Genomic DNA, 11,635 nt, shown 5'->3' on the forward strand with positions numbered 1-11,635 from the left:
GCAACTCCTGACCCGGCATTCCCTTCGGACCACTTTTCTGGGTCACCCAGACCAGAAACCTCCAGGACACGCCTCTCCGCCTTCCACCTCACCACGTGCCTTCAAGCCTCCTTTCCCAGTAGAGTCCTACGGCTGTCTCCACTGCCCCTGACTCGGCCTCTTCATTCATGTACGGAAAACCCAACAGCTGTGACACTCCCCCAGCTAAACTGCTCTTGGCCCCTGTACCTCAGGCTGTTCACGACCCAGGAAGGCCCTTCCCAGGTTCAAGTCCTACCCTGCACAGCATCCTATAAAGTCCCTCCTCCACCCTGAAGACCTCGCAGATTCCCTTAACTCATGGCATCCACACAGCCACCACGCTGGACAACCACAGAAGGACTTTTTTAGGACGTTTCTAGGTGCCCTTTTACTATTCGTAGCCCCTCCCATCTCCAGACCAGGTCAATACCTTGGGAACACATACCGAGGCTTGGAAACCCTTCTTTGTGTTCCCTGCTTCACAGCATGTGGCATCTGTCGTAACAGCTGTCACTGGGGATGTCAGCGGGCGGGCAGGCTGGACTCGGATGGTTGCCTAGAGTATCTCTACAAAAGCTTTAAGACTCACTACACTGGGATGTTCAACTGGACCAGGGGAGCCTTATCGCCTTAACTTCCTTGAGGGCACGGATGTCCTAGGTCTTTGCCGCTCTGTAGCACCCAGCTAAAATGATGTTCAAGAGATACCTGGATTTCCTGGGAGGATGCTTTTGTTCAGTGGGAAAGGCGTACAACTCAAATGTGATTTCCTTACTGTCAGAGAAGCCTTTCTCACCCTCTCTTGGACTGTAAGATGTAGGGCCAAGGGGACTGGATCTACCAGGTAGACCGGTGGGCAAGACCTCAGGCTGGATGTCAGGAGGGGAGACTAAGATGCTTTTCCTGGAAGGCTAAGGGATCGGGAAGGCCGACTGGTCCCTACACTGACCCTAGGTGTTTCTGTTGTTGTCTTTGCTCTGATGGCCCCTCCACACTCACTTTCCATCTGTAGGAAAAGGGTAGCCTGTATGCCTGGAGCCAACATGCTGCTGTGCCTGGGCCCTTCCACACACCCTCACCAGGCACAGCGATTCCAGCAGCCTTCACAGTCCTCGTGGGGAGAGGGGACTTGAACTTGGATGTAGAAAAGGCCAGACAAAGGACTTGACCACTAAGGCCTGCTGCTCCCGAAATTGTAGATTGTGAGTCCAGAACCATAAGGGCCAAGTCAGCCACTGCCTCTTGGCCAAAGGCCACCCACGCCCAGCATATCCTATAATGAGAAACACCTGCTGCTTCTCAGCAAGCCCTCCACCTGGCATTCAAGGCCCTTGGAAATGTGGCCCTTTTATGGCCATTTATAAAAGCCCACCTCCCCCCCCCNCTCATATGCCCTGGTTCCCCAAGACCACTTGACCTTGGCAATACTGGGCTCCTGCCTCTCCCCAGCCCACTCCTTTTCAGTACCCAGCTGTAGATCACCTCCACGAAGCCTTCACTTGCATGGACCACTCCCTGATAACCAATCCTATACAGTCTTGTTTATACTCCCTTTCCTTACGGACAAACCTTATGTGTCAGTGAAATCCTCAAGGCAGAGCACCCATCTCGTGTCCGTGTCCCCCCATGACAGCTCACATGAAGGGATCACAGGACAATATGAGGGGCACATGTCTGTATCAGCCAAGGCTCAAGTTCTTCCCTTTGACTCTTGCAGGGAATGGGCCACAGAACAAAGGTGACCGGGTCACTTGACAGGCTTGGGGGACAAAGCCCAGAAAAGAAATCGCACCCAGCACTGAACAAGAGACGGAGAGCAGCACAACTCAACGCCAGTCCCATCCGTTATTTACCAGTATGCGATTTTAACTTCTCTGAGCCGTACAATGAGGATAACACTTAGCCTACTTACCTTATAGGTTCAGTGTGACAATCAATGAGAGAAGTAGAGGAAAGCGCTTAGAAGCACCGAACAAATAGTAATTGGGGTTAGTGATCCACTTGAAGTTGAAAAGAGCTCAGACAGGGGCCAACTCTTGGCCCTAGGGCGAAGGTGGCTTTTATTTCCTCTCTTGGGGAAGGAGGGGAGGGGAGTTTTCGCACACACACCAACCTAAGAAAGGAGTGGGTGCGCCCCCAGAGGTTGGGACTGGAAGAGCCGGGCCATGATTCAGAAGGGCTCCTCCATGTCCAGTTCCTGGCCCTGGGCTGCAGGGTGTGCTCCTGAAGAGTCACTCCCCTTAGGGTGCATGAATGGAGGCACATGGAGGTATCTGCTGGTGTTCACGAAGAGGAAGGGGGAGCAGGTGCCCTGAGTGAGGGAGCAGAGGCCTGGGCCGGCCGGCCCCAAGCTCAACGCCTGCCCAGGATTAAAACTTGCAAAAGGTCTGGCTGGTGTTACTCTTCCCGAGAAGGGCCAGCGGGGCCCAGAGGCATCGCTCAATTCGATGGCTGGTCCTTTAAATGTCCATCTCAAACTGTGACTCTTCACCTGGGGAGAGAAGGGACAGATGGCCAGGTAAGCAAGGGGTGAATGGTAGGGCTCACATTTTAGAGGCCAGGGAGAGGCGTTGTTTTTCATTTTGTTGTTCCCTACAAGAGTAGGAGAATGGGGGGAGGGCAGGATTCCACTAGGAATTCCTGGACACAGGCCCGAAGGTTCCCTGTCTAGCTGTGCTCCCTTCCCCCATCCCAAAGCAAGAAGGGAGACCACGTAACCCCACAGAAAAAGTGACAGTCCCAAATTTCATACTATTTTTACTGTTTTTAAAAAATATTTTATTTTAGAGGCACCTGGATGGCTCAGTTGAGTGTCTGACTGTGGCTCAGGTCATGATCTCATGGTTCACAAGTTTGAGACCCACATGGGGCTCTCTGCTGTCAGTGCAGGGCCCACTTCAGATCCTCTGCCCCCCGGCCCCTCCCCCACTCACTCACATGCATATAGTGTCTCTCACTCAAAAATAAACATTTAAAAACGTAAAAATAAAAATTTATTTATTTTTTTTTGAGACAGCATACATGTGCAAATGGGAGGGGCAGAGCATAAGAGACAGAGAATCTAAGGCAGGCTCCAGGCCCAGTGCAGAACCTGACTTGGGCCTTGATCTCACAACCGTGAGATCATTACTTGAGCCAAAATCAAGATCAGACGCTTAACCTGACTGAGCCACCCAGGCACCCCTGATTTTTATTATTATTATTTTTTTAATGTTTTACTTATTTTTGAGAGAGAGAGAGCGTAAGCAGGGGAGGGGCAGAGAAAGAGTGAGTCAGAGGATCCAAAGAGGGCTCTATGCTGGGGGCAGGGAGCCCAATAATGCAGCTCGAACTCACAAACCCGCGAGATCATGGCCAGACCCGAAGTCACACAGTTAACCAACTGAGCCACCTAGGCACCCCAATTTTTATTGTTTTTAATGAGAGTGAATAGTTACTTGGATTTAATATAAATACAACCTCCTAGGTGCCTGGGGGGCTCAGTTGGTTAAGCATCCGACTCTCGATCTCAGCTGAGGTCACGATCTCACACTTCATGAGTTCAACCCCCGTGTCAGGCTCTGCTTGGAATTCTCTCTCCTCTCTGCTCCTACTCCACTCATGCCCTCTCTCTCTCTCTCTCAGAATCATATAAATAAACTGAAAAAATATTAAAAAATACAACCTCACAGAACAATACTCCTTAAACATAAAACCTTGTTTGACCATCAGTCTCAACCATGGTGTAGAAAACAGGACTAGGCATCTGTCCAGTCGCCCACAGAGTAGCCTGACTCTGCAGCAAAGGAGTTATTTTGGTAATTCAGCTGCTCACTGCCCTCACCCTAACTCTTTCCACAAAAATCTCCAAGTAACTCATGCTGCTGGAAGCTGTTTTCTTAAATGGAGCGGCCTCCTTCACGATCTCCTGGGTAGGGCTGCTCTGGGGTTCTAAAGACCGAGATGCCTGCTCTGGCCCCCACGGGAAACCGGCCACTTCTGGTTATATGTACACAAATATACGGTCCAAGGCTGGAGCTCTGGTGAATACCCTGTTCAGCAAAATGAAAAATCCTGTCCATCCCTCACCACCCCGTCCCAATGGAACTCCTAGGCCATTATTGTGGGTTAAGGGTGGTCAGCCCGGACGCCTCTGGGCCAACCCTGCCTGGGCTGTGCAGCTCCAGAAACTGGGAGGGGCTAGGGACAGCCCTGAGGCAGCAATGGCTCAGCAACATCAGGTGTGACCACCTCCAACCTCAACTTCCAGTCTTTGGTTTGAGGTGAAATGGGGTGGCCGGGAAGCACCAGGTCACCAACCGCATGAATCTATCCATCCTTCTCAGCATCCTTCAACAAAAGGTGGGGAACCGCACTGCCGGGTGCTGTGTGTGCCCAACTCCACCTCCCTTCCACTCCTGTCCAAGTTTGAAAGGCAAGGCGAGGCAAGGGTGGCCTGTCGTGGGGTTCCCTGGGTAATTATGAATCACATCCTGCAGGCCCTGGCTAGATGGGCTCTGCTGCTGTCAGCAGGGCCAGCCCAGCCTGAGGCCCCAGCTGCTTCCTGTCCAGGCTTGGTGCACTGCCTTCCGGGTGAAGGGTCAGCGGGTGCCAATCAGACTCAGGTCAGCCCAAGTGCTTACACTCTGCTCTCCCAGAGGAAGCGCTCAGACACTCTGGCAAGCTAGTCAGGATGCCACGAAGGGTGCACTCACACACCCCTCTACCAGGGTGGCTGCTCTGATTACTTAGGGCAAAGGTGGGGAGACATACCAGGAAGGACCTAGCCGGCCCGTGTCAAACCTGCAGAGACAACTGGTTCGTGGTCTCTACCTGTCTGCATCAAGAATCCCCAGTGGACCCATACCCTGACAGAAGGCGTCCTGGACGCCTTTCTGATCCTATAGACGTGTAATTTCCTAGAGGGCAGGTACACCGTATCTTTGAGAAGTCCTCTCCTGCACATGTGTGTCGCGGGTGTGGCCCACATGAGGCAGACAAGTGGAAATGCTTCAATACAATGATTCAAAGGGTCATACTTCTTTTTTTTTTTTTTTAACATTTTTTATTTATTTCTGAGGGAGAGAGAGAGAGAGAGAGAGAGAGAGAGACAGCATGAGAAGGGGAGGATCAGAGAGGGAGGGAGACACAGAATTCTAAACAGGCTCCAGGCTCTGAGCCAGCTGTCAGCACAGAGCCTGATGTGGGGCTCGAACCCATGAACCGTGAGATCATGACCTGAGCCGAAGTCGGCTGCCCAACCGACTGAGACACCCAGGCGCCCCAAAGGGTCATACTTCTTTATGAAAGTTGCTGTGTGGAGCCCCCCTCATTTCAGACAAGCTCTCCATTAATTAGACCACCTGATGGGGCTAAATCCCCTCTCCTGGAGTTATTGGGCTGCTTTCATGTGGAAAGTTGGGACTGGTGACAATTCTGTCCCCAACGTCACCTGTGAACCTTAAGCTGCCCACAGAGGGTCGGGCAGCCGCCATCAATCTCCCCCACCCCCCTCGAAATCTCCTCCCTGAAGGGGAGCCATGGCTGCATAGGTTCCCTTCCCAGGGGAGAGCCTCGCCAAGGCCGGCCACTCACCACCTGCCGGCTTCTCTTCCGGGCTGTTGCGCAGGTGGTTCTGCCTGGTTTCTGTGGGGGGCTCCTCACTGGTCGGGCTGGTGACCCCGGGAATAGTGGGCAGGTCCCGTGGAGGTGTTTTGGTCACAGGCGAGTTCCGACATTCCATCAGGAACTTCCGTTCGTAAATGATCCTGGTACCTGGAAGGAGGCAGGGACATTGGGAAAGCCACCTCAGACCTCCTGCCTGTTCATTTTCCACATCGTTGAGGCATGGCTGCAGCAGAGGCAGCACGTTTTTCTGCAAAAGCAGGATTAAGGAGGAGTGAGACTGGGGCACCTGGTTGGGTCAGTCGGTAGAGCTTGCGACTCTTGATCTTGGGGTCATGAGTATGAGCCCCACCTTGGGGGTAGAGTTTACTTTACAAAAACATAAAGAGGGGACATTTGGTTGGCTCAGTCAGAGGAGGTCTGACTCTCGGTTTCGGCTCAGGTCATGATCTCATGATCCGTGAGTTCGAGCCCCATGTAAGGCTCTCTGCTGTCAGCACAGAGCCCGCTTCAGATCCTCTGTCTCCCTCGCTCTCTGCCCCTCCGCCATTAGCGCTCTCTTTCAAAAATAAACATTAAAAACGGGGGGGGGAGGGGGGAGGTGTTTGGAAAAGAGGAATGATGCAGATTCAGGCATCTGGCTGCGGCCCCACTCTGCTGCCTCAGAACCACCAATCCCAGAAGTGGGGCGCTCTGATAGCAGAGGGGCCAGGCAGGACACCACACCCCGCTTTTTCCCCTCAGATCAGCACATCCCAGGCTCTCTCCTTAAAGCCCACCGACTCACTTCCCTAACCAGTGTTATTACTCAGGACAGCCATATCCGCCACAGGAGAAGGTACATTTTTATTTGTTTTTCAATCCAGTTCTCACAGTACCAGAAGTTTTAACTCCATTTTACAGATAAGCCAACAGAAAATCAAGTGACTCCCCCAGACTAGTAAAAATGAGAACACTTCCCCTCCTGGGCTTTGTGGACAGGAGCGCCACACAGGCTCCACCTTTCCCACCAAAGGCTCTCCTGCCGAGCATGTCCCCTGTGACACTTGCTCTGACATATTACCACACCTCAGGGCCCGTACATGGTCTGTGTTCTACGCACTCCCTCCTCACTCTCCTTTCCCAGGCATCCCCCCCAGGGCGAGGACCAACTCTCAGGGACCCACCCTGCCATCCTGTAAGGGCAGCTGCCTGAGTGATACCTTACAAAGGAGAATTTTCTAAAGTCCAGGACCCAGGATTCCTGTGGAAGACTTGCTGATTTCATCAAAGAATAGTGACTAATGAGAGGTGATTCACGTTAGGTTCTTATTTAATCAGGATCACCTCTAAAGCACCCGTACAGTACTAGTAGCTTATCTTAAACGCCTCGCTCACACTCCTGATTCTTCCCTTTCAACAAAGAGCAGGTGTCAGCTGGATTCCTCAGGCAGTGGAATCCAGACAATTTAAAACTGCCTTGGTGTCATTATACTTCTTTTTATAGTTATCTTCTATTTATGGTAAGTGAATCTGGTTTTCCATATATAGTCGTGATATCGTTTCCTTTTAATATATAACAGGATATAACTTAATAGATTATACGTTATAAATAGTGCAAGTAATAAAATAACAAAAACTAAGTTCAAAAGGTAAGGGATAGGGGCGCCTGGGTGGCTCAGTTGGTAAAGTGCCCGACTTCAGCTCAGGTCATGATCTCATGGTTCATGGGTTCGAGCCCCGCTTCAAGCTCTGTGCTGACAGCTCAGAGCCTGGAGCCTGCTTCAGATTCTGTATCTCCCTCTCTCTCTGACCCTCCCCTGCTCTCGCTCTCTCTCAAAAATAAATAAAACATTAAAAAAATTTTTTTTAATTTTTTTTAATGTTTTATTTATTTCTAGGAGAGAGAGAGACAGCGTGAGCAGGGGAGGGTCAGAGAAAGAGGGAGTCACAGACTGAAACAGGCTCGAGGGTCTGAGCTGGCAGTCAGCACAGAGCCTGACGCGGGGCTCGAACCCATGAACCGCGAGATCATGACCTAAGCAAAAGTCGGACACTTAACCGACTAAGCCACCCAGGCGCCCCTAAAAAATTTTTAAAAAGGTAAGGATATAAAAAGAAATACTAAATATATGTACAAATAGAATGCAAGGTGCAACTGTAATGCAAACTGCAGAGGAAATAAGTGGGCAGAGTATAGACGCTATGATTTTTAAAAATTTTTTTTAAATGTTTCTTTATTTTAGGAGAGAGAGAGACTGCAAGCAGGGGAGGGGTAGAGCAAGAAGGAGAGAATCCCAAGCAGGCTCCATACTGTCAGCACAGAGCTCAGTGTGGGGCTCGAGCTCATGAAATGCGAGATCATGACCTGAGCCAAGGTGGAGCATCAGATGCTTAACAAACTGAGCCAGGTGTTCCTGATTTTTTAAACAAGCTTTAATTCATTTTAATTTTCTTGTAGAAAACCAAGTGGTGGCCACAGCTGGAGACTAGGTCTTCCGCACAGAGACTCTGGCGTGGGTCAGTGGATGCCTGATAGGGAGACTTGGTGAACAATCTCTTTTCAGAGGTCAGGGGTGAGATAGCTGTAGGTCTTGGAAATGGCAGCAGAAGTGGCCGTGGTGAAGCTGCCCAGGGTGGCAGTGCAGCCCCTGGGGGCAGGGATGCGGCGCACCTGGTCACCTTCCATGGGACAGTGTGGGGCTTGCGACCTTATCCGCCCCCCTCCCCTGCCCAGCAGCCTTGCCGCACAGGGGACAATGGAAAGCTTGGCAAGGATGATGGCCCCACGAATGGCAGTGGCCACCTCCTTGGAGCACTTAACATCCACACCAACATGTCCCTTACAATCTCTGATGGCAACAAATGCCTTGAACCTGGTCCACTGGCCAACACAGGTCTGCTTTTACATAGGCATCATCTTTAAAACCTCATCTTAGGGGGACGCCCCCAGGAAAAGTCAATGATTTCAGATTTCTTGAAGGGCAGGGAGAAGAGACAGATCTCCTCCAGGGACTTATCTTCATGCCCTTGACTGGGTGGCCCAGCCTGGTGACGCAGATCCACTCCTTGTCCTCGGCCTTGCCTCCTCGAGCTCTACGGCCCCGCCCTGACCACGGCCGTGGCCCCAGCCATGGATGCGGCTGCCGAAGACTCTGTGGAAGCCTCGGCCTCCCTCCCAAGGCCCTCAGAGGCCCTTCTGCAGCACCAAGGTCATCCGCCGTTTGGTATTTTCCTGGAGAAGCTAGAAGCTATGATTTAGATTTCAGGAATGCCTCTCCTTCTCAATAACTCTCAAGTAGTTCCCTCACTTAAAGGCTATGACGAGTGCCATCCCAACAGCAGGGATTCCCGTCTCAGATGCTGGGAGCTGGCTCTCCAGGAGTGGCACCCTGGAGAAGAATCCATTTGCATCTCTGGGCTCTGAGTTGGCCTGCACGGGTTTGGGGTCCTTCTCCTGAGGACCAGGATGCTGAAGAACAGAGAAATGGTCAGAGACACCAAAACGTGCCCTTGGCCTACTCATGCGTGCTGTCCTAGTCTGACTCTAGCCCTAAGGTACCCAAAGCTCCGCTCTCCTTGCTTGAGAGGCAGATGCTGAAGTTGACAGTCTTGTTCATTATCACTATGTGGGCTAAAGTTCACAGTTCACATGTCTTTCTTTCTTTTTTTTTTTTAATTTATTTACTTTGAGAGAGAGCGAGAGAGGGAGCGCAAGCGAGGGAGGGGCAGAGAGAGAGGGAGAGAGAGAATTCCAAGCAGGCTCTGTGCTGATATGCCCCGATGCAGGGCTCAAACTCATGAACCGTGAGATCATGACCTGAGCCGAAGATGGATGCTTAGCCGATGGAGCCACCCAGGTGCCCCCACAGTTCACATTTCTTAGCAAGAGAGTATAAAGCAAAGAACCCACGCTGCACTTGAGGCTCTGCCACCGACCAGGAGTGTGACCCTGTGCCCACAGACCTCTGTTCCTCCCCTGTTTGAACCTCAGTTTCCTCATCTGTAACACGAAGGGCCATGAGCCCAGTAGGCTACAAATGGAGAAGAACAGTGCCTTCTCCTTGAGGGGAAGTGCCTTGGCTCCAGAGAGCGACCACTCTTCTCTGTTTCTTAATCCTCAGGGCTCGTCAAGAGTCACCCCTGTCCTGGCCTACCTCCAGTTTTGCTCTTCTGTTGTTCTGTCCACCACAGAATAGGGAACTGACCCCCTCCTGAGTGGAACCTAAGAGTTGGAGATTCAAGAGTCTCAAAAAATGAACGAGGGGATCAACACTCCTGGAGAAGCTCTGAAAGGTCACCGGCCCCCAGACATTTTTCTGTAATTGTGGTAAAGACAAATAACATACAATTTGCCAACTTAACCATTGCTAAGTGTACGGCCCAGTGGCATTAAGTACATTCACGGCGGTCTGCAACCAACCTCCAAGATGCTTTTCATCTTGCGAAACTGAAACTCTACACCCATGAAATAGCAACTCCCACTGCCCTCCCCCCTAACCCTTGGAAAGCACCATTTTATTTTCTGTTATCTATGAACCGGGCTGCTCCAGGTACCTCGTCTAAGTGGAATTATACAGTACTGATCTTGGTGTGACTGGCTTACTTCACTTCGCATGACATCCTTCAGTTCCTCTACTTTGTTGACCATGTCTTATTGTCCTTCCACGTTAAGGCTGAATAATATTCCACTGTGTGGACATGCCACGTTGTGTTTATCTGCCTTCCATCTTTTGGCTAGTGTGAATAATACTGCTGTGCATGTGGGTGTGCAAATATCTCTTCGAGACCCTGCTTTCAATTCTTTGGGGGTCTATACCGGGCGATTTTTAAATCATTAATTATACTTAAAAGAGAAAAAGAGCCTCCGTGCCCCTTGCCCTCCACCTAGGGCACTTGTTTAAAAATAAGAACCCTCATTTGTGCTAATAAACTCCGGAAACCAAATGTTAGCAGAGGTGGTTCCCAAGTCACCCACCATGGGGGTATTTCAGCTGGGGAGGGAGGCCATCCAGGGGGCAGGGACAGTGGTGTTCAGAAAGTCAGCTGACAAGGCATCAAGCCTAGGAGAGGACCATTAGCCCCCTGTGACTCATCTGGGGTCAGTGAGGAATATGAGATGGAGATCAATGTAGTGGAAATGTTTCGTGTGGAAGCAGTTTTAGCTTTTTAACCCTTTTTTCTCCCATCCCTTCATGGGATCCATCAATACACAGCAACAGTGATGTTCTGGAAATTCCCTATATCTTCCACAGACGAGACAAACAGCAAAACACAGTCTCAAATTGGCAAAAATAGGCACCCTTGGCTGAAATGCAGTCTCCGGGAGCTGGGGACTTGGCCTGCATACAGGAACAGGAAATGGAAACGGGGGCAGGGGGGTGCCAAGGTCCCTGCAAAGCGCGGAGCCTCAGGCAGCGCCTTGGGTGTTGGTCAGGTATCGTCTTCTGGGGCACACGGGTATCACACCCGTGGTCTTCAGTGGGGGGCCTACCTTCCCTCTATTGGGGAAAATGGTCCAACTCCAACAGGCTTCTACAAACAAGATCATGAAGAGCTTTTGAGGATCTAGGTAGCTTCAAGGTGGCAAAGCCACGACATTTTTTTTCCCTGATGCTTCTCTCAAAAGTCATGCAAACACCAAGAAATAGAACAAGATACAGAAGCATATACTCAACATGGAAGCAAGTGGGGCTCAAACTGTTACCCCCAAATCATAATATATGATGACAGAAAGTGAATGGGGGAATAGCTCTAACAGAGAGAACGAGGGTGGCATCTAAATGCGGGGACGTAGGGGTGGACCTTACAGCAGGCAGTGGGGTTCTGGAGAACCCCAGGAAGCTTCAGGAATCAGAGGCAAGATGGGCAGAGGTCCCCTAGGTCCCTTACCCCAGGAGGGAAAGGAAACAGGGAAATTAATTTCAAGCTGACCACCTGAATGGTGAGCCTCACACCCCCTTCCCTGCTCTGCTTCAGAATAAAGAGCAAAAGTAAAAACCAATAGAAGTTTATTTTGGGGGGGGGGGGG

The 11,635-nt window shown here is 51.0% G+C and overlaps 1 protein-coding gene across 1 annotated transcript in view; it reads right to left on the minus strand.

Moving 5' to 3' along the window:
- Nucleotides 1–2,055: 2,055 nt before the first annotated feature.
- The window catches only part of EIF4EBP1 (eukaryotic translation initiation factor 4E binding protein 1), a 23,379-nt gene continuing 13,799 nt past the window's right edge, over nt 2,056–11,635 (minus strand). Inside the window, exons 2-3 of the mRNA XM_077769544.1 lie at nt 5,596–5,775; nt 2,056–2,512 (exon numbers count right to left, since the gene is read on the minus strand). Coding sequence (XP_077625670.1) covers nt 2,481–2,512; nt 5,596–5,775 — 212 coding nt within the window. The 3' untranslated portion in view covers nt 2,056–2,480. The remainder of the gene's footprint in view (nt 2,513–5,595; nt 5,776–11,635) is intronic.

Source organism: Crocuta crocuta, unplaced genomic scaffold (genome assembly GCF_008692635.1).
Source record: "Crocuta crocuta isolate KB4526 unplaced genomic scaffold, BGI_CrCroc_1.0 scaffold698, whole genome shotgun sequence".
NCBI lineage: Eukaryota > Metazoa > Chordata > Mammalia > Carnivora > Hyaenidae > Crocuta > Crocuta crocuta.